The 22,878-nt window shown below is 33.2% G+C and overlaps 2 protein-coding genes across 4 annotated transcripts in view; both read left to right on the top strand.

Moving 5' to 3' along the window:
* LOC145319446 (uncharacterized) overlaps window positions 1-2,307 on the top strand; it is a 50,915-nt gene extending 48,608 nt beyond the window's left edge. For both annotated transcript variants that reach the window (XM_080161579.1, XM_080161580.1), the window contains exons 15-16: window positions 341-536; window positions 1,214-2,307. In XM_080161579.1, the coding sequence (XP_080017705.1) occupies window positions 341-536; window positions 1,214-1,288 (271 nt within the window). In that variant the 3' untranslated portion in view covers window positions 1,289-2,307. The remainder of the gene's footprint in view (window positions 1-340; window positions 537-1,213) is intronic.
* Window positions 1-22,878, top strand: part of LOC145319447 (uncharacterized) — a 95,079-nt gene that overhangs the window by 67,656 nt on the left and 4,545 nt on the right. The window contains exons 2-13 of one of the 2 annotated variants that reach the window (XM_080161581.1): window positions 2,700-2,794; window positions 3,781-4,043; window positions 4,926-5,027; window positions 6,058-6,289; window positions 6,792-6,881; window positions 9,893-10,006; window positions 14,721-14,844; window positions 17,667-17,735; window positions 19,034-19,102; window positions 19,781-19,903; window positions 20,302-20,403; window positions 21,043-21,119. In XM_080161581.1, coding sequence (XP_080017707.1) covers window positions 2,740-2,794; window positions 3,781-4,043; window positions 4,926-5,027; window positions 6,058-6,289; window positions 6,792-6,881; window positions 9,893-10,006; window positions 14,721-14,844; window positions 17,667-17,735; window positions 19,034-19,102; window positions 19,781-19,903; window positions 20,302-20,403; window positions 21,043-21,119 — 1,420 coding nt within the window. In that variant the 5' untranslated portion in view covers window positions 2,700-2,739. The remainder of the gene's footprint in view (window positions 1-2,699; window positions 2,795-3,780; window positions 4,044-4,925; window positions 5,028-6,057; window positions 6,290-6,791; window positions 6,882-9,892; window positions 10,007-14,720; window positions 14,845-17,666; window positions 17,736-19,033; window positions 19,103-19,780; window positions 19,904-20,301; window positions 20,404-21,042; window positions 21,120-22,878) is intronic. The other variant, XM_080161583.1, reaches the window with a different exon arrangement.

Genomic DNA, 22,878 nt, shown 5'->3' on the forward strand with positions numbered 1-22,878 from the left:
AAAACATGTACATGTTCTAAAAACATATGGTCAGATTGTTCCTTCACTGTGTTCTTATTGTTCTAATTTACTGAGTAGGGATCTAGATCTACTAAATTTGTTCTGAGAGAGAAAGAGGGGGCTGTTTATTATACCAGTCCTCAAGGTTTTTGGTAACGTTTAACAACTTTGGGAACTTTTTGAATTTTGAATGATTGATTCATTAAATTGAGTGTTTAAACGTTTCAAACACTAACCTTAATCTACAGAAGGGGTAATTTTGAGTGTCATCATTGGGAATGTAACTCAATATATCGGCCACATTCCTATCCCTTTCGATCCCGGAAATTTGTTTGTCTAGGTATGGTTACTTTGTGTTTGAGCAGCCGCGCGCACTAGACTACGCGGAGGAGGGAGGTCCCACCGACGCCTGCAGCCCCCAGATGAGCAATGGCCGCGGCCCATTCAAGTCTACAAAGAATTTTATGAGAAAATATGGTCTAAGACTGACTGCTGCAACCTTTATTATTTTGGATACAAATGAGGCAAGCATGGAGGTAGGACTGGTTTTACTTTTTTTAAATTTTAATGAAACTTAGATTTTTTTTTGTATATTAAGCAGTATTTTTTAAAAATATGTTTAAAACTACTGGTTCAAAGTACACAGTATATTAAGATGTGATTTATAAAAGTAAAAGGATGTCTGTCTGTAGCCTAAGTACTAAGTTAACCACTGAACCGGAATGATTCTCCTTTGCAATGAAGCTTTTTATAACTATTTTTGGGGAGGGTATTTTACTACCCTCTCGAGATAAATCCTCCCTAGAAAAATTAATGAGTCGACCTTTCATCACCCCACTCTCCTTAAGTGCATCAAAAACATTTTGTGGTCGTAGCCGCTAGTTAAAACATTAAAACACATCGACTAATTATTTCACTAGTCCCCGAAGTTTTATAAAGAAAACGCTTTCTTTTATTAATTGACTTAACATCTTTAGGGGCTTTTATAGAATTTTTATTGTTTGGTTAATTTAGTAGAGTGTTCAAACGATTCAACCACTAACCACTTATTGTAATCTACAGAAGGGATAATTATGTGTGTCATCATTGGGGATGTACAACAATTTATTATCACTTTAGATCCCTGCTTTAAATCACTTTCCTTAAGTGCCTCCAGAGGCCTTTTTTACGGTGTAGTCACTAGTTTTTAATATTTAGATTCTGATTTTTTTAGATTGCTTGTGAGTGGCAGCGATGCATAGGAAACACAATAAACCTTGTCAGTCCGCTACAATGTAATAACAAATAACAACAAAAAAATCATCCAAAAAGTTTTATAAAAATCCACGAAAAACAAACAGATTAATAATAACGTGATTGAAACATTGGCTATGCTACAAAAATCACTATTATTTTTGGTAAAAAGGTTTATTTAAAAGTGCCATTAGTGAAAAAGAGCACGGAATAAGGTCCTAGAAAAACGCATGAGTGACAAACGTCGGAGTGGACACTTAACCTAACCTATTTTCAATCATCTAAACGGTTTTTAAATGCCTAACCCTTGCGGGGGGCTTGTTTGTATATTCATATCCTAACCTAACCTAACCTGTACAAAAATAATTTATGTTTTAGACACTTTTGCGTTTGTCTACTCAGACGTTTGTCAATCATGCGTTTGTCAAGGAACACAGAATACTAGATGTTATATTTTACATCTAAAAAGGTTAACCCCTTAAAAATGCAATTATTTATTTTGTAAATACTTTCTGTTTTTACTGTATTATACTTAATTTTGCCTTTAAAGTTTCTATTTATTAATTGAAATTATTCAAAAATGCAGGTACAAGTTTTCTAGTATGGCTTTGAAACGGATTAATATCCGCTGGATTAGAACCGGTTCTCAGCAATACTGAAAAAGTCATGTATAGCATTGTATTACATAAAATTTTTCACAAATACTATGATAAAATTCATAAAATTAATACCAGTTTTGTTAGACCTGGCCTTCGGCCCCTCGGGGCTTACATATTACTGGTTTATATCTTATAATGTTTCATTTTAATATACGTGGAAAGCAGTCTGTAATACGATGCGATTATTAACTATTCCTGGCTAGTCATGTAGAAAGATAAGTATGTCTAACTTTCTTAAAAACAAATTTTAAAATATTTAGAAATCTCTATACATAAAAATATATCAAACATGTATTATAAAATGTACTGAAATCAAATTAATTGTTACCTATTATTGTTTTATCTTATTAATAATTATACATTATTTTTGTTGTTGTTGAAAAAAAATGTAAAATATATTTTATTTGTAGTTTAATATATTTTTACAAATTTGTTTGTTTCATATAACTTTAGAAAGCATTCGTTGGACAATAAATTTAAGTTCGGGATAGAAAAAAAGGATAACTTTCCCTTAAACATAAAACATTTTCCAGTAAGGCTTCGAAACCGATTCATACTCGGTGGATTTAAACCGGTTCTTAGCCATACTGAAACTGCATGTATCGTATCGCATTATATCCAGTTTTCTACGAATATAAAAATTATTTTACAATCATAATATTAAATCCAGTTTTGTTAGCCGTGCCTTCTGCGTCTCTGGGCCAACAAAACTGGTTTTAATCTTATAATTTTTAATTTTTCATATCCGTGGAAAGCTGTTTATAATACGATGCTTATAACTATTAATTTTTATTGATTATTTATTAGATATTAAGTTGCCAGTCACCTTGGTAGAGATCTCGCAATCATGGTTGGTTCTCCTATAGCTCTTGTATTCCTCTGCTACATATCTCAAAGTTCAGGTTATAATTTAATTTTTTGAATTTTGTAACGAATATTATTTTATGCAGAGAGAGAGAGAGAGAGAGAGAGAGAGAGAGAGAGAGAGAGAGAGAGAGAGAGAGAGAGAGAGAGAGAGAGAGAGAGAGAGAGAGAGAGAGAGAGAGAGAGAGAGAGAGAGAGAGAGAGAGAGAGAGAGGGAGAGGGGGAGGGAGGGAGAGAGAGAGAGGGAGAGAGAGAGAGAGAGAGAGAGAGAGAGAGAGAGAGAGAGAGAGAGAGAGAGAGAGAGAGAGAGAGAGAGAAAGAGAGGGGACAATGGGCTGTTTATTACACTAGTCCCCAAAGTGTTTAAAATAATGTTTTTTATTTGTTGGCCTAACAACTTTGATTGATTGATTGGTCTATTGATTAAGTTGAATGACCAAACGTTTCAACTAAAATTTTATCTACAGAAGGGGTATTTTTTGTGTATCATTATTGGGGATGTACATCAATTTATTTATTGGCCATTGTCTTATCCCTTTAGATCCCTATTTTTCATGTGTTTCGTCCAGGGGCGTCCAAGCTTTTTTATTTATTTTTTTTGGGGGGGGGGAGAATTTTGAAAATAAAAATTTTGGGGGTGCCTTTATTAAATAGAGGCATTTTTTTATTTGGGGGGGGGGGGGGTAAAAATTGAAAATCCAAAATTTTCACTTAAAAGTGACTATTAGCTCCAATGATATCATTTTTAAATCAAATATTGTTAAAGTATTTTTTTCATGTGTCCTGCATTAGATCATTTCAATACCGATTATTGTCCGCTGGATTATTACCGGTTTTTAGCCATACTGAAAAATCATGTATGTAATCGTATTACAGACAATTTTCTACGAATATTAAATAAAAAATGTTAGTCCACTCGGGCTAATAAAACTTGAAAAAATCTTACAATTTTTCATTTCAATATCCGCGGAAAGCTGTCTATAATGCGATGCGATAAATAACTATTAATTAATAACAAATTTAGGCACTTTTTTTGGTATACGAGTAAAAAACCAGGGAGGGAACTACGGCGCTCCCTCGTACGGTGCCCCCCAGCCTCAAGCAGCTCCCCCCTCCCTACCCCAAATAGTTCCCCCGCCTTCCCCGTCCTATGGCCAGGAGTATGGCGCCCCCAGCTATGGTCCTCAGAAGGGGTTCAGTAAGCCTGACCTGCGGCCCATTATCAGTGGGTTGACCGATATCAAAGCCGGAGCCCTTAGGACTGGAGCCAATGCTTTGAGATTTAAGGTAAACATTTTTTCCTGCTATTTTTAATTTGTAATGCTTCAAAAGCTAGATATCGAAAATGTTGGAAGTGTTCAAATTTTTTCGCGATAACTTGAAAATTATTCGTTTCAATCTATGTTATGATCAGTTGTGTACCAAAAATAATATTTGACAATTTCTTGGAAGGGTGGTGGCACCCTCCCCCCAAATAGTTATTAACCTGCTCATGACCTATGAGAAGCAAAGGAAAATCATAAGGATTTTATCTATCTATATTCTGGTGCTAATGCAGTAGATTGTGTTGCCAACCTATTAATCTATCTATTTATCTATTGAAGGGTGACCTATTCTATTCTGGTGCTAATGCAGTAGATTGTGTTGCCAACCTATTAATCTATCTATCTATTTATCTATTGAAGGGTGACCTATTCTATTCTGATGCTAACGCAGTAGATTGTGTTGCCAACCTATTAATCTATCTATCTATTTATCTATTGAAGGGTGACTATTCTGTTCTGGTGCTAACGCAGTAGATTGTGTTGCCAACCTATTAATCTATCTATCTATTTATCTATTGAAGGGTGACCTATTCTATTCTGGTTCTAACGCAGTAGATTGTGTTGCCAACCTATTAATCTATCTATCTATTTATCTATTGAAGGGTGACCTATTCTATTCTGGTGCTAACGCAGTAGATTGTGTTGCCAATCTATTAATCTATCTATCTATTTATCTATTGAAGGGTGACCTATTCTATTCTGGTGCTAACGCAGTAGATTGTGTTGCCAACCTATTAATCTATCTATCTATTTATCTATTGAAGGGTGACTATTCTGTTCTGGTGCTAACGCAGTAGATTGTGTTGCCAACCTATTAATCTATCTATCTATTTATCTATTGAAGGGTGACCTATTCTATTCTGGTGCTAACGCAGTAGATGGTGTTGCCAATGCTATTCGACCAAACTCAGGACAATCTGCTCCATTATTCAATTTTAACAAACAGGTATTTCATTTTAAACCAGGGATCTAAAGGGATAAGACAATGGCCGATAAATTGATGTACATACCCTATGGTAATACACAAAATTACACATTCAGTAGATAAAAAATAGTAACCAACTTAATGAACCAGCTAATCAAAATTTTTAAGTCCCCAAAGTTTCTAAGTCAACGAATAAGAAAACGTTATTTTAAAACTTTGGGGACTAAGGTAATAAACAGCCCAATGTCTCCTTCCTCCCTGATTGTTTAACTATGTGTCTACAAGGACCTCGTATTTTAGGATCAAAAAGACAATGGACGATAAATTGATTCTAACTTTGAATTATAATACATAAAAATAATTCCTGTCCTAGATTACAATTATAATTTTCTCTTAAGTCATGTTTGAAAATGTTTATTTTGCAGAAGGCTGTAATATAATTTGACAAGGCTGAAGTTCTTCATAGTGCCTATAAAAAATGGGATAAATTTAAAAACTTTTGGTCGAAGTATCCCGAATGACGTCATAATAGTCCATTATTATAATATGACGTCTTTCGGGATACTCAGGCCTAGATTTTTTTTTAATTTATCCCTTTTTTATATAGACACTATAAAGAATAAAGATCTTCCTTTTTTAGAATAAGTTTATGATTTTTTATTACATTAGGTTTTAAAATATTTGTTTAGCAGAAAGCTGTATTTTACAATGCTGAAGCTTTTTATATAATAGTGCCTATTAATTAAATCTATTTTAAATAAGTCTTTATTATTACTGTTTATCCATAGGATTCTTTATAACATTTGCAATTATAACATGTACGTTCAGCCGATAAGCCGCTAGCCGCCTATATAGCAACATAATAGCTTTAGTAGATCCAAAATAGTAAAGCTCTTTATACAAGTCAATGACGTCATACAATACAAATGACCAATGATTGGCCAATTAAACTAAATTACCATTTGCAGGTCACTACACATTTTAATTGACCAATGGTAGGCCAGTATGACGTCATTTTTATAGTTACTATAACAAGCTACTTATTTTTCAGCCTCAATCACTAAACCCTGGTAATCTTGGTGGCCTATTGTTCAACAACAACCCCCGCCCATCCTACCGGCCACAAAACGAAAACAACAACAACAACAACAACAATGATGCCATGGCAACGCTAGCTGCGGCTGCCGCCGTCTCCCCCGAGCAGATGGCCATGATGAATGAGATCTTGAAGCAGATGAGCAATATAAATAATGCCGTGGGCAGCTCAAATGCCGTTTCTTCAGGTTTGAATAGTTATTTATCGCGTCGTATTATAAACAGCTTTCGATGGATATTGAAATAAAAATTTAAATCAGTTTTGACAAAGGGCCCTAAAGGGCGGGGGTGGGGGAGTCGACTCCCCCTTTAAATTGTAGTTTGAAAAATGGGGGGAGGTCATTTTTTCTAGGAGTGATTGCTCCTGGGAGGGTGATAGTACCCTCCCAAAAAAAAGTTATAAACCTTTCCAGGACCTATGAGAAGCCACCCTGTAAAGGATAACAAGATCGGTTCAGTGGTTAGCAAGATCTTTCGGTACACACAGACAGACAGACAAAGATCCTTTTTCTTGTATTGTAACTTAACAAAGTGTCTCAAAAATTAGCCATGTCACGTCATAAAAATGAGGGATTATCCATATCTTTTTTAGGGGTTTTCTTTCCCACTTTTAATCCCATTTAAATATTTTTTATGACGTCACGTGGCTGATTTTTGAGATACTTTAAAGTTATATCATTTCTTTTTTAGGAGTTGGTTTAAATTCTGCCGTGACGCCTGTAGTTGATAATGGTATCAACCCCAGATTAGTTCCTACTCCTAATATCGATATTGATGAAGGTATCAATAGTTTTCTTAGCTTTTAAAAGGCACCAAGTATATCCAAAGGGGGGAGGGGTAAATGGGTGTAAATTTCCCCCGAAATTTCCTCAAATGTCAATTATACCCCAAAGAAAAAAATAATGGAAGGGTGTTAAGATTTTTATCCCCCCCCCCCCAAATAAAAAGTTTGGACGTCCATGAAAAGCCCTAGTCCTAAGTCTCAAATACAGATTAAAACTTCTGTTGACCTAATAAAAAAAATAAAATGAGTAATGAAAATGTTTTAATAGTTATTTCTTTCATCGTATTATAAACGGCTTTCCGACGATATAGAATGTACAATTATAAGATTAAAACCAGTTTTTTAGCCCCGAGGTGCCAAAGGCACGGGCTAAAAAATTATAGTTTTAATCTTATAATTGTACATTTTTATATTCGTAGAAAGCCGTTTATAATACGATGCTAGACATAGTTTTTTTCGTATGGATGAGAATCGGTTCATATCCACCGGATTCGAATGAATACGAGAAAAGTATTTTATTTAACTTTTTAGATTTCTAAGAAATAACAGTTTGCATTTTTTTCTGAATTTGAGACTTTGTGCTTTTATATCAGTATTTTATCTATCTATTTGATTTTAAGCAAATTAATTCTGATAAAATTCAGTTAAATTGAGTTTAATACCTTTCACACAAAAAGACACATTAATATTTATTTATTTTTATCAATTTGAATTATGTAATGTTTCTTTAATTAAATTATGTATATCCTAAAATTGTTGAAAATGAAAGATACATAAAATAATTTAAATTGATAAATTAGCTGAATATCAATATAAAATTTTTAAGAAACATTTTATAGTAATTTTTTTTATAACACGGAATTGAAACATTTTTTTTAAATACAGTGCATGTCATTTATACTATTTTTATATAATATACGTAGTTGGTTAAAATCCTGGCCCATAATAGTTTTTAATCAAATAACAATAATATCCTTTTACTATGTATTTTTTTAAATAAAAAAAAGCGTTCCTACCCTCTGACGAGAGATAAAATCCTACGGGGTCTATCTTTGCGGGATTCTTCCCCTGCGGGTCTTTTCGGTAACATGTTAGAGAACATGAAAATCTGGTGCAAGATCTAAGTAATGAAATATCCATTCATAATATAAGCATGTTATACAACACTTTAATACCCAACACTACTAACACAAAATGTTCATTAACTTAACTCTTGTCCATGAAAAGGTTTTAGATACTTTATTAACTTTACAAGCGGTTACTCTACTAGAAACCTCTAGTGACTTTTTAAGGGAAGGGGGGAGAAAGCTCACAAACCCAGTACCGATTTAAATTTTAAAAAGTTTTTTGGAAGAGTGGAGATATCATCCCCCAAAATAGTTAAAAACCTTCCCTTGGCCTATAAGCACCTTCGGTGTAAAGCAGAACCACATCGGTTCAACAGTTAGAGAAATCCTTTGCTACAGACAAAAGCTATTATTTTTTCATATAATAGAATAAGAATACTTCTTATTTTACAATTTTGGAACTTTCTAATACGTACGTCATACATAGCCAAATAACTGTATCTCCCCACCCCGGGGAAACTGTGCTAACTTTCAATTATTACATCTTAGAATATAAGCTAATAATATAAGCTAATAGCATCGTGAATATTAACACAGCCAAGTCGCTAGAAAGAGCAGAAGAATGGTTCCCAAGAATGGGGCCAGATAGTTGTCTGGATAATACATCTATACTTATTACATCCTTTATACATATAAAGTAGTAAGCTATTTTAATCTGTAGCAAAAGATCTCGCTTACCGCTTTTTCCTTAACATTGAAGCTTGTTACAGGTCCAGGGAGGGTCTTTATCTATTTTGTGAGAGGGTATCTACACTCTCCAATTAAAAACTGCCCACCCCCCAGAAAAAAAAAAATTCCTTGTTTTAAAAATAATTGAAAATGGGAGGAAGTTAGACTCCCCTCCTTCCCCAACTTAGTTGTCCCTAGAGGCTTCTATGGGCGTAGCCGATAGTCTAAAAAAAAACCAATAAAAGATTTGAGATACTGGTATTTGTGACCATTACATTTTTTGAATACATGATTTTAGCAAAGAATTTGATTAATTATGCAGAGATTTTTAAGGTAATTTATTGGCTTAAGAAAAGTATTCTTCATTTTAACACCACATTTTTAGTAGGTGACTTTATCAAAGCATTTTACGAAACATAATTATAAATAACATACAGCATGAATTGAAACATACTATAAACAAAAAAAATTATACCACAAAACTAATACAAACTAACCAGGAATAAGGTATAACCAACAAGGGAATTAAATCTAAAATAATATTTGGGGGGCAAATGGAGAGGTCGTCAATTTTACGATGTGTTGCCCCCCAACGACAGCTGAAAAACACTTATAGGTTTCGTGATTTTTTTCCGAATTAATTTCGTTATTGGTATGAGCTGCAAACTAACGGGTTAATAGTTTTTTTCCTATTCTTAACCACTTCAGGATTCCTTAACCCTTTTGGTTACCTAATGCCCAATATAACCTAACCTAACATGTTCAAAAGAAATAAACAAAAAAAACTAAACCCCCATTAATTTCAATCTTGTGTTAAAAATAAGGGGTAAATTTGGTACTGAACCCCTTTAAAAAGTTTAATATTACAAGGAAAATGATTTGTCTCGGAAAATGACTTTTGTTTTATTGAGAATTTAATTCAATGATTAGATACTTTGATTTTTTTACTATAAGATTTCCCTAAAACTTACCATCTAACACCAAGAAGGGAAAAGTCAATAGGATCATGAAAACAAAAAACTATACATAGAAAATTGCAAAACTCTTTTTGGAAACTTTTTAAATATAAACTTATGCAAAAGTAATATTATTATTAGATGGAAAATAAATATTCCACCATTGACTTACCCCTGTCTTACACCCACTAATAATACACCTAAACACACTAAAACACCACTAACACCCACACAAACACACATATTATTCTGAAGGTTTGATTGAAGACTTTGCAGTTGATTTTAACCGTCTGCGCCTGGCCCCGCTGACCGCTGGAGCTGCCCTCGCCGCACAATCACAGAAGAAAACGGTGTCACAGACATTTGAAGGTAAGCAAATTGTAGATGTGTTAGTGCCCTAGGAAAATGGGGATAGATGTCACCGCTTTTGGCCTACCTATGCTAGTAACGTCATAGTAGAGGGAAAGAGAAAGGGAAGGGGAAAAGAAAACACCTAGAAAATAGGAGGGGTATAGGGTATTTTCTGACGTCAATAGAATAGGTAGGCCAAAAGCAGTAACATATATCCCCATCTTGCAAGGGAACTATAGACAGCTACAAGCAAATTCAATTATATACGATTCCAAATAAAAAAATTAGCACGTCTCAGCCGTTTATATCTGTTTTATTAAAAGTGAAACTTTTCGATAACTAGGGTTAGTCCGTTTGTCTGTACGATGTCCGTAACGGATAGCTCTTATAGTGAATTTAGGTTTGGCAATGGCATGTAATTTCTCTAACAGTTAGATATGTTTTAGAGAGATTGGTACCTCTAGAAATATTACCAGTAAGTCCGTTTGTCCTTTTTAAGGGTCCTAGGACAAACGCAAGAGTTCCATACTTTGGAGTGGACAAACGCGGGAGTGGAAACTTAACCTAACCCAAACTATTTAAAACCATATTTTAGGTTATTTAAATGCCTAACCCCTGTGGGGGCTTATTTGTATTTTTATATTCTAACCTATACTAACCTGTATAAAAAGTCTTTCTTAAATTAATATTTTTACACTCCTGCGTTTGTGCTGGAACCGTTTTTAAGCATAATGCATTTTTGGGGTTTTAGACTTTTTTTATGATTTATGATTAGAAATATCAAATTTATTTAAGTTAACAAAGATTTCGAGAACGATTAGGAGCAGAGCATACACTGGTGTCCTGGATAGGAAACAGGTTTTTTTTTACATACGTCTCACAAGACCTACGTAGCCATGACCGGGAGACGATGACGGTTCAGTATATGACTTTCGTTAAATCACAGCTGATCATTTTTGTGGCTTCTTTTGAAAATTACTTTTATATCCAAATTTTCATAGTTTTTCCCAAAAAAATCACAATTTTCTCACATTTGCAGCTTAGTTAGCCTAAATTTATGCAAGAAAACTATAATAAATACAGCTGAACCTAAAGACTGTGTTATCATCAATAACAAAATCTTTAAGAATCAATTGAATAATCTAAGATTTGTAGTCTAGAAATGAAATCAGAGTTATTTGAAGTTAATATTTGAATTGATGTCTAAACAGCTTTCGTAATTATCTTTAAAAAATATTTCATGTTCCTGTTGCATGCCTCATGACATATTATATTGTTAAAACATAGTTTCTGACTGTGAAAAGACCACTCTCTGAGATTCCACTCATGAAGTTAATACAAACATGCTTCAGAAACAGCAATGATTCTGTTCCAAGTTTTCCTTGAAATATTAAAAAAGTTATCCCGCTCAATATTGGTTCCTGGCTGATTTAATGTCTCAACATCAAAACAATATCTGCTTGGGGTATAACATATGTCCATAACCACAGTTGCCATGTTCAAAGTCCTATAATATCATTTATACAAGGCTACAATTAAATATACAACCAGTCCCTGGTTCAAAAGAGTTTGCAGAAAGTTAGTATAGATGGTCTTGATTAAGTCTCTGCCCTTTGTACACACTGGTTGTCTCTACTACTGATTAAATGTCATAGTTAGAACCATGGTAGACACTTGTGTTCTTTGAAGCAAGTGAGTTTCAAGTGGTTCAAACTGTGTTATTTAGATTAAGTAAAAGTCTTGTCAAGGTTTTCATAGGTGAACCTACATAATAATTATAGATACATATTGGATTCTAAGCTGGATGGATAATTTGTAAGTTAGTGTATTCAAACATTATGTTGATTTGACTCATGAATGTAAGAGCAGCTAAATGACAGAAAAGCACTTGGCTTGTAGCTTGAAGAAAATAATAGTTGCTTATGACTAGAGTGTATGTGATTGCTGGTTACATGATCATATCTGGATTTCATGCAAGTGTGGTTTTCAATGGTGACTTCAAAACCCAATTCGAAAATAAAACACAGGCAAGTTTTCTGTCCTAAGCAGATCAATACTACCCTTCCTAAAAGCTACCAGTAGTAAAGGGACCTAAGAAGGTGTTAAATAGGAAGACCACAATATAGGATTAGCAAAGCAAGAATAAGGGGCAGTTTGTCTATCAAATGGTGTTAGATTTGGAATCATAGACCCACCTGACTTTAGCATATCAATCAGCAGAGTAGTCAGAAACCATGTTGAATTTCTGAGTAATAGAGAATGAGAGGACAGGAGCTCTTAGCTGAAGCAAGGGAGTCTTATAGACCATGTAGCTAGATGCATGGCAGTCTAGGCTTTCACCCATGGAAAGATCTCTCATGACAGTAGCTGGTTCTATGAAACCGAAGGAAGTAAAAAGTAAGAATACTTGAAATTTTATTCTGAATCTTGAGGTAGTCCCTTCATGTGGCAAAAGTCAAGCCAGAAGCTCAATAGCAAACAAGTACCAAAATGGGAAGTTGAAATGAACTTTGAAGAAATAGTCAAAAGTGTGTGAAATTGATGATTAACAAACAAGGTCAGAATTCTAAACTAACTTCCATCAAGATTTATAGGCTGGGTGAACTATGTCAGCCAGCTAGAATAGAGATCTAGCTACACCAGGGTGGAGAGAGGTACCCTGTTTAGTGGACAGTATTATGAAGCATACTTGTTAAAGTTGAAGGACATGGACAGTAACTTCAACGTCTTGAAACATGGATCAAAGAGTTTCAACAGGTGGATTGATAGGAGAGAAAGTTTTTGTGAAAGAAATTTGAGGGCAAAACCATTATGTTGCTTAGTCAAAGGCAAAGTCAGATAGTTGAATCATATAATTAACTCTTACTCAATTCCTGACTAAAAATATTTTTCCATTGATTTTGAAAGATCTTGTTATAGGTGATAGCACAATTTTCAGTACAGCTGTTACTTATTATACTTTTCTTGTGTTAATTATGCTAACTAAGCAGCAAATGTGAGAAAATTGAGATTTTATGGGGAAAAACTATGAACTTTTGGGTAAAAAAGAAATTTTCAAAAAAATCCACAAAAATGATCAGCTGTGATTTAACGAAAGTCATGTACTGAACCGTCATTGACTCCCGGTCTTGACTACATAGGTCTTGTGAGACGTATGTCAAAAAAAACCTGTTTCCTATCCAGGACACCGGTGCATATATATAATTAAGTTTTAGTCTTGGAACCCCTTCCCCAAAGAAAAAATTCCTCCCCTACAAATACCGGGTAAAAATATGATTGCTTCTCAATACCTCTTGGGGCACTAAAGGCCAATGGCGAAGCCACTAGAATATTATATAGGCGTATATATTTTAGTTTAAATAATACTTCGAATCAATTTACAACTTCATCTAATCTTTCAGGAAGTTAAAATTAAAGTTCTAAAAATACAAAACATATTTTTTTGTGTGATGATTTTATTAAGAAATCGCCTTTGGCAACACAAATTAACTGGACAACTATAAAAGTTGAGATGTTGAAAGCATTTCTATTGTCTTAAAGTAAAGATTATATTCAGTTATAACTTCCTCAGAAAGATAATGATTTATTTCCAAATCTATTTAGGATCTTAATATAAAGAGGAAAAGTCTTCATTATTTTATTTACCGCATTGTATCATAAACAATTTTTCGCGGTTAGTAAATTAAAAACTAATATGTTTTTATGATCTTAATTTTATTATCACTGGAGAAGTCTTTCTGTAATACGAAAATAGTTTCTTAAAGTGTGGTTTGAACCGGTTTTAATTCATCGAAAATAAATCGGATTCGGAGCTTTACTAAAATATGATTGTACCTATATTATCATAGTAAAAATCATACATTTTTAGTGAACAAAAAAGAAAAAAAATATTATTTTAAAAAGATAATTAAATTCCTCCAAAAAAGTACCAACGGTTATTTTTTAATAAAACCAACACAGACTGTTATTCAGATTTATTATCAAATGTATTTTATAATTTTTTGGAAGGGGGAAAAGGTCTAAATTAATTTATTTTTTTTATCAGATATAATTAGTATAATTTGAACGTTACAAGTTCAATTGTCTTAAATGTAAATGATTTTAAATACTTAAAAATCTTCTAGAATAGACTTATTAGTTAAAGACTAAATAAAAAGGAGTCTTATTAGTAAAAAAATAGAACTTCACGTCAAACTTTTACACATATCATTTTACACCCTTCAAAATAAAAAAAAACCAATACAATAGATACCCCGACCCCCCTCAAAACTTTAAAACTCTTATATAAACGCCCTCAAAAAAAAGCGAGGACGTTCTTGGAAAACTTTCTTTGTTATTAATGTTTTTCAAACTTTGTATGGTGATTCCTATAATAGTTAGGTACGATTTACAAGGCGTAGCAACTCTATAACCGTTACTAGAAACCGTTGAATCATGTTGACTTTTAACTTTTTTTTAACAATCATCTGATTTTTTAAATTATGATTCCCATTACATCAAGGTATAATGTTATAAGCGATGCATCTCTTTAATAAAGGCCTAAATATGTAAGTATGTCCTTAAATAATATCCTGTATTTAAGCAGTTTTGTTAAAAATGTTTTGCTAAAAATTGTCTTACAATTTTGTTTAGACGCATACATTTATTCTATTTATTCAGTTCTAACTCTATACAAGTGTTAATGTTCGTTTGTCCTACCGCTTTTTACAAAACTTATATTGTTTTTCCCCAGGCCCCAGAATTCAACAGTGTGAAGAGAAGCTGACTCAAGTTGTTGGTGATATATTTATTGGAAATGAAATGATTCCGGATGTCATCGACAAACCTCCTCTATACCCCTTAGATCTTACTTACAGGTACTAAATGATATATAAATCAAAGTAGAATGATGTTTGACTGTGTGTCTGTCTGATTGTCTGTCTGATTTTCTGTCTGATTGTCTGTCCGTCTGACTGATTGTGTGTCGGTGTATCCGTCTGTCTGTCAGATTGTCTGTCTGTCCGTCTGTCTCGGGAACTGCTGAACAGATTTGGTTCTACTCTTCTAGGAATATAGTTACTGCGGTGGTTTTAAGCTATATTCTTTAGGGTTCGGATACCCCCTCCCCCCTCCCAACCAAAGACAATACCCATAAGAAAGGAAAACTTTTTTAAAAATTTTAATTTATAAACAATTTCTCTTTAAAAGCCCCAAGAGGCTAGGCACGAAGCCATTAGCATTTTATAAACAATCATGACAACATCCATAAGAAGCAAAGCACAAAAAAATAAACGGAGAAATTGAATTCTATAGCAAAAGTTCAGTGATCATAAAAAAGAGAAGTCCCACCCCTCAAGAAAATAGCTTAATATACCCCGAAGAGTAGAATTTGATCGTTTCAGTTGTTACTGAGATCTTAAGGGACGGACAGACATCAAGCTACTTTGTATTATAGATAAAATATAAAAGAAAATAACGAAACATTTATAAAGATATCTATAAGGAGTTGGTTGCATGATTGACGGACTGACAGAGTAAGATATATATACTGGATGCTCTTCGGAAAGGGACTTAAAAGTTTATTACGTCCCCAATGATGATACTTAAAATAACCCCGTCTGTATATTACAATTAGCGGTTGAAACGTTTTGACAAACTTAATGTACCAACCAATTTAAATTAACAAAAGTTTCCAAAGTTGTTAAGCCTATAAGGATAAGATAACGTTATTATGAAACTTTGGGGACTAGTGTAATAAACAGCACAATTTTCTCTCTTGGTGTAATCTTGATCATTGTTATGACAAGTTAAAGTACATCATAGTTTCTTGAGCAGGAAATAAATTGTCATAAGTCATAACATTTACTATTTTGTCAGTCACATGGATGGACGGGGACAAACATATTCATTTAATTTTAAACATGGATATGTATATTTTTTCTTTTTAGTATATATTGATTTTGGCATTTAAATACAGTATTCTTAACTGTCATATCATCTACATGCCGTAAAAAGAGTTATCCTATTAAAAAGTATTATTTTTTTGTCCGAAGATTTCAATAACTACTGAACTGAACCGATAATAACAGCAAAAGGTTTTAAATAGACATCCTATAAATTTTCTGACAAATATTAAAACATAATTTGTTGATTAAAATCTCTAAAATCTTCCACTATCCCCGTTCAAACTTCTGTCTTAATTATTATGACTTGACAATTTATTGATAAATATGACAATATCCCATTACATTATGTGGACCTTTAAACAATACTTTGAGAAAAAAGGTATGTGCATTTCCAGAGATTTTAAGGGAGACGACAATGGATGTTGAATTCATACTCAATATATACTCAAAAGATTAGAGTAAAACACTAAAGCCTAGAGGGAGAAAGGGTTAATTAACTGTATCTTCCCATCGCATCAACCTTGTGCAACCTTTCTATTGGGTCATTGAAAAAACACAGCCAAGTAGCAGAAAACAATTTAGAAGCAGACGAAAAAGGTCATTGAAAAAGAAAGGGAGGTAATTGAATGTATATACATCTATACTATAGATCTGTTGGTTTAACCGTTGCTAGTTTGTGACAAGATTTCAAAAATTCAAAAAAAGACTTTAAGCCAACGAATTAGATAATTTGTTTTTAAAATCTGTATTAAACCAGTATAATTTACATTTAATTTTCTCTTCCCATCAGTACCTTTGGCAAGGTTAAGTTAGATAAGGATTATGATATAATCACACGCGGGATTAGAGCTGCCCGCAGGGTTTTAAAAGTAAAAAGGGTTAGGGGGGGGGGATCAGTAATCCGGATTCGGTCAAAGGAATCATGCCGTAAATATTTTCTTTTCATTAGGAAATGACATCACTGGATTTAACTCGCAACTAATCTTTTTTATATCAACTTGGTTTCCTAACTACGTGTCTTTCTTAAAAGAAACTAATAGAAAAGCTTAATAAAAAGAACAAATATGTCCATAATAAGTGCAGCAATAACAGGCAAATAGATCTTACATATAGTAAAGTCTTTTGAAACTGATAAAGTCAAAAACACCAAATATTTTGGCAGATATCCCAATTAGCTATCCTATTATATAAAGTAGTAGGGTTGTTTATTGTCTCAACCTTAAAATCTCAAATAGTACTGAAAATTTTAAGGAAGCTTTATTAAGGTCCCTGTATGGTTTAAGGCTGTTTTTTTGTTTCTTAGGATGGTTTTTAGGCTATTTTTTTACCAATTATATACCCCTTTCAATACAGATCCTGTAAATACTAGGAGTGCAGCTGCTAGTTATAATTATAGAGTAGCTTCGTAACAAAAAAGTTTACAATAATAGGAAGAATCCTGTAATTAGATACTTTGTACTGTATACATTTAAGGAAAATGTACAATACAACAAATGTCGTTGTTATTTACATAAGGAAAATCTTAACTTAAATCAATAAGGACTCAAAGTCATCAAATGAATAAAAAGTATTTGAAATTGAAAATATTTTATTACGATTTAAAGGATAGCTATGTTTATATTTTGATCAAGTGAACGATCTGCACCATAACGACTACCATAAAGTTTTCAGGACTATACCTTATTAAACCATGAATCTCCTTAAAATGATTAAAACCCAATGGGAATTCTTTGACGTCTTAGTAGATATACTTTGCTTTATTAAGTCAAATAATAATAGTCAATATATTTTAGAACTGTGCGAACCTTTCCTGGAATGCGGGTGACTGCTGAAACTACAAAATACAAACCTATGATTCAATGGTAACTGTTTAAAGCGAAACTTTTCTATAATAAGGGTAGGTCTGTACGTCTGTCCGGATGACTGCTGAAACTACAAAATACAAGCCTATGATTCTATTGGTAACTTTTTAATTGACAGTTTCTCACATATTGCTGGATATTTATGCATTTTTATAGAAGCAGAAATATAATCTATGATTTCGGTTCTAGCCCTCTTAAAAACGTAATGTACAGGGTGTAAATATTAAGGGAGAAATAAGCGTTTAAAATAAAAAACAGTTTCCGAGGGACACCCTGTATGATTCCATTTTCCCCTCTCTTGGTAATGATATCACCAAGGCCGATATGATTTTTGTACCATTCCACTTTCAAGAGAGACGAAACTTGAATGGTGGTTAACACTTTTAACATTGAGATAATTGAAATCATATTACATACTATTTTTAAATTATTTTAATCGTAAAATTGTATAAAATACTATGTATAATTACAATTTTTTTATATACCATTACTATTATGTCGATTTAAATAAGGAAATCAATGTTTATAAATACCATTCCAGTTTCGTCTTTATTGAAAGTGGAATAGTACATTACAAAAATCCTATCGGCATGATGCTATCATTACCAAGAGAGGGGAAAATGAAATCATATATTACGTTTTTTGTAGGGTCAAACCGTAATTATTGATTATTTTTCTGCTTCTATAAAAATGGATTCAACCTCCTAACTGTTTTATGTTTTAGGTTCAGTTAGGGGCTATTCCAATGTAGCCAATGCTAAAAATATATATTTAAAGAAATTAATTTCTTAAATTTAATGTTAACAAGGATGAAAACGCCCATAAAAGCGAAGCTCTGAGATGGTAGGACAAACGGACATTAACACGTGCATAGTGTCAGAACTGAATAAGCAGAATGTAAACATACAGTGTGTTTTTTTAAGATATATATATAAGAGTCGAAGCAAAATTGTAGGTAAATGGGGCGATTCGTCGTATTTTTAAAATGGCTTTTTATAGGTTATTTTGGGTTAGATTAGGTTATATTGGGTTAGGTGATTGCCCCACAGGGTTAGGTAATTGGCCCCGCAGGGTTAGCCCCCCCCCCCCGCAGGGGCTAGAATTAGGAGAAAAGCTACTGTGAAAAATACGAAGAATCACCCCATAATGTGCGATGTTACGAAAGGGACTATACCCAATATTTTTAGTAATCATTTTTACATTTCTTGAAGAAGAGAATCAAGCAATATTAACTTGGTTGGTTTATAAAAAAATTTTAATGGAATTGCCTTGGAATTAACAAGAACAATGATATCTAGGCCAGCGGAAGAGGGAGCTTTGTATACCCTGGTTGTCTCCAACCTGGATATTAACACAAGACAAAACAGGTACAGTTTCATCTCATTAACTAACGTCTAACATAGAATACAGGGCTCGACAGCCGCAACTAAGATTAAATTTAAACCCGGATGCTTTAAAAAATTTAACAGAAGGCGGCTGCCGAGCCCTGATAAAAATCCTATACTGATTTTACATTAAGGATACTTTCTATCATTAGATTACGTTATCATTTTTTTATAGCAAAGCTACTCTATTAATGACCTTGTCTGTCCTTCCGTCCGTCTGTCCGTCACTCAGTGCGTTACACTATTGAGAAAATGTTATTTTTTGCTGCTATATGAGATGCTTTTTTATGTGAAGATACTACTTATCTAAGGATATCAAATATAATAATTTTTTGATAATGCTAAAATAGTTATTTCTCGCATCGTATTATAAACGGCTTTCCGCGGATATAGAATGTACAATTATGAGATTAAAACTAGTTTTTTTAGCCCCGAGGTGACGAAGTATGATTGTACATTTCTATATTCGTAGAAAGCTGGATATAATACGATGCTAGACATAGTTTTTTCGTATGGATGAGAACCGGTTCCTATCCACCGGATTCGAATGAATACGAGAAAGACTTTTATAGGTATTTATATCATATGAAGGTTTCGTGATATTCTTTTTTTCCCTCTTTTTTTCCAATGCTGATGTTAACTATTTTTATGTCTTTTTAGAAGTCTAGCTGAGTTCTGGCACTGGTTTGTAGCCAATATTCCTGGTGACTCTGTCGACGATGGGGAGGTCATTTTTGACCTCCTGTTCCCCCTTGTTCTTCCGGAAGGCAATGGTGACCATAGGTACGATAAACATACATTATATGAAGGGAGGGAGGGGACATTGGGCTGTTTATTACAGTAGTCTCAAAAGTTTTATTATAACGTTTCTATTAATTAGGTTGGTTCATTAAGTTGAGTGTCCAAACGTTTCAACCACTAATTTTGATCTACAGAAGGGTTAATTATGTGTATCATCAGTGGGAATGTACATCAATTTATCGGACATTGGCTAATCCCTTTAATTGGCTAATTGAAAATACTAGGGAAGATTTTTCCTAAGAAATAAACAAAATCTAACTAAAAATTACCCTAACCCCCGTACAGAATATGGAATATATTTACTACTGGTGGAATCGCCCCTAGAGGCCTCTATCGATATAACCCAAAGGAATATTTGCTAAAATTTAAACTTTGTTCAGATTTGGTTATTTTGTGATGAAGCAACCGCACGCGCTAGACTACAGGGCAGAGGGTGGTCCAACAGACTCCTGCAGTCCTCAGATGTCCAATGGACGTGGTCCCAGGGATGAAAACTTTTAAATTAAAATGAAACAGCTTGTAGTGCCTATAAAAAAAGGACGTCATACAATACAAATGACCAATGATAGGCCAGTTTACATTTTACCATATTCTTTAATTACAATACTGGCCTATCAATGCAATGTATGAGTGGCCAATAATCTATGAACAGTTTATAATTACAGTCAAATGTACTACTGCAAAAGTAGTTTCCTTCCTTATAGAGAGAAAATATATTTTTATAGCTTAGGATATATGTTAAGAAAATAGTTATTTAATAGTTATAGACAGCTTTCAACGGATATTAAAATAAAAAAATAGTATATTAAAACCATTTAACGGAGCTAACAAACCTGTTATTAATTTTATGACTTTTATTTTGATATTCATGCAAAATTATCTATAATATGATGATATATTTGATTTTTCAGTATGGTTTAGAACCCGTTCTAATCCAATGGATATTAATCGGTTTCGAAGCCATACTAGAAAACATTTATTATGGTTTAGAGCTTTAATTTTTACTCTACAGAATAAAACGTAACCTTTATTGAATACATAAAATATCTTTAACTAAAAAAAATTTTTAACAAAACAGTAAACAATTTGAAAAAAATATTTTTAAGTATCCATCTCTTTGTCAGGCGATCAATCAAACAGTTTATGCGGCAGTATGGTCTGGAATTAACAGCAGCTACTTTCCTTATCATTGATTCAGGTAATTAACTTAACAGCAGCTACTTTCCTTATCATTGATTCAGGTAATTAACAGCAGCTACTTTCCTTATCATTGATTCAGGTAATTAACAGCAGCTACTTTCCTTATCATTGATTCAGGTAATTAACAGCAGCTACTTTCCTTATCATTGATTCAGGTAATTAACAGCAGCTACTTTCCTTATCATTGATTCAGGTAATTAACAGCAGCTACTTTCCTTATCATTGATTCAGGTAATTAACAGCAGCTACTTTCCTTATCATTGATTCAGGTAACTGCAGGGATATTAAGGGATAGGACAATCAACAATAAATAGATGTTAATTCAAAATTTACTCTTCTGATAATCCTTGGTAAAAAAGTTTGGATATTGCTTGTTTGTACAATTCAATTATGATTTCAAGTCCCCAAAGTTCATGCGATAACGAATTAGAAAACATGTTTATAAAACTTTGGTGTCCAGTATAATTTACAGTCCCCTCTCTCCCTGGGCAACCAAAGGCCTACACTTTTTAAAATCGAAGCTTTTCTATAATAATTGGTTCGGTCTGTCCATTGAGAGATATAAGTTTCCCGGAATTTTAATGTAGGGAGGAGATTTAAAATCTGCATCAAATTTTAAGGATTTTTTATAAAATTCGTTTTTTGTATAATTCTTTATCTAAAAGCGGAAATACAAATTAAGTTAATTAATTTTGGCATCCGTGATTGGTGGATTTAAAAAATCTGCGCTCTGATTGGATGTCGTACATCATTCAACCAATTAGAGCGCAGGTAGTTTAAAATCCACCTATCCTATTGGTCAAAATTAATTAACTTAAAATGTATTTCCGCTTTTAAATAAAGAATTATACAAAAAACGAATTTTATACAAAATCCTTAAAATTTGATGCAGATTTCAAATCTCCTCCCTACATTAAAATTCCGGAAAACTTATATCTCTTACTGTCCATAGGTTCGTCAGTAACGGTTAGCTCTTTTCGTGTAACGGATAGCTCTTTTTGTTGATTAAGCATTAGATCTTTTCATGAAAATACCCTTTTTCGAATTTCAATCTTCTGCTAACCTAAAAAGTTACTTTAAAGGCCTAGAAATATATGTACAAAATTTCAGCTCTCTATCTCTACTGGTGACCTAGCGCCAGGCATGTAAAATATCAACAGATAACGGTAGCACGGCGGTTTTAACAATATCTCAGTAATGTGCAGGTTTTCAGCTCTTCTGCATATTTCAATTTAAACACATAAGGCCAAAGATATTTTATCCCAAAAATCTTTTGTCAAAGTCTACTCTAGACCTAGCGCCAGTCAGTTTTCTAAAATCATGCATTTTATACCTGTGAAAAATGAAATCGCCAGCGCTAGGTGTAGAGTATACTTTGACAAAAGATTTTTGGGATATCATATCTTAGGCCTTATGTGTTTAAGTTGAAATATGCAGAACACCTAAATTCACCTTCCAAGCCATTCTCTAAGCATTTAAATATTTTTTTTGAAATAACGGAATTTCAAAACTGCCTTTTGAAAAGGCCTAAAAAATATCTTTTTTTGTCCCTTTTTTCACTGTATATAGTTACAACTTATTAAGATATTATTCTCAGTTAAAAAAAATTGGCGCTTCCAGCACCAAAACCGGCAAAAACAGGCAGTTAAACTTCTGAACCCCTACTTAACCCCCTGACAGACCCCCCCCCCTCTATCTCGGCTCCTATTACATATAGAGACGTAAAACTTTTTTCTGGTTGTTCATGTGTATTTTTA

The sequence above is a fragment of the Acartia tonsa genome, chromosome 5, assembly GCF_053477335.1.
Source record: "Acartia tonsa isolate MP-2025a chromosome 5, ASM5347733v1, whole genome shotgun sequence".
In the NCBI taxonomy this organism is placed as follows: domain Eukaryota; kingdom Metazoa; phylum Arthropoda; class Copepoda; order Calanoida; family Acartiidae; genus Acartia; species Acartia tonsa.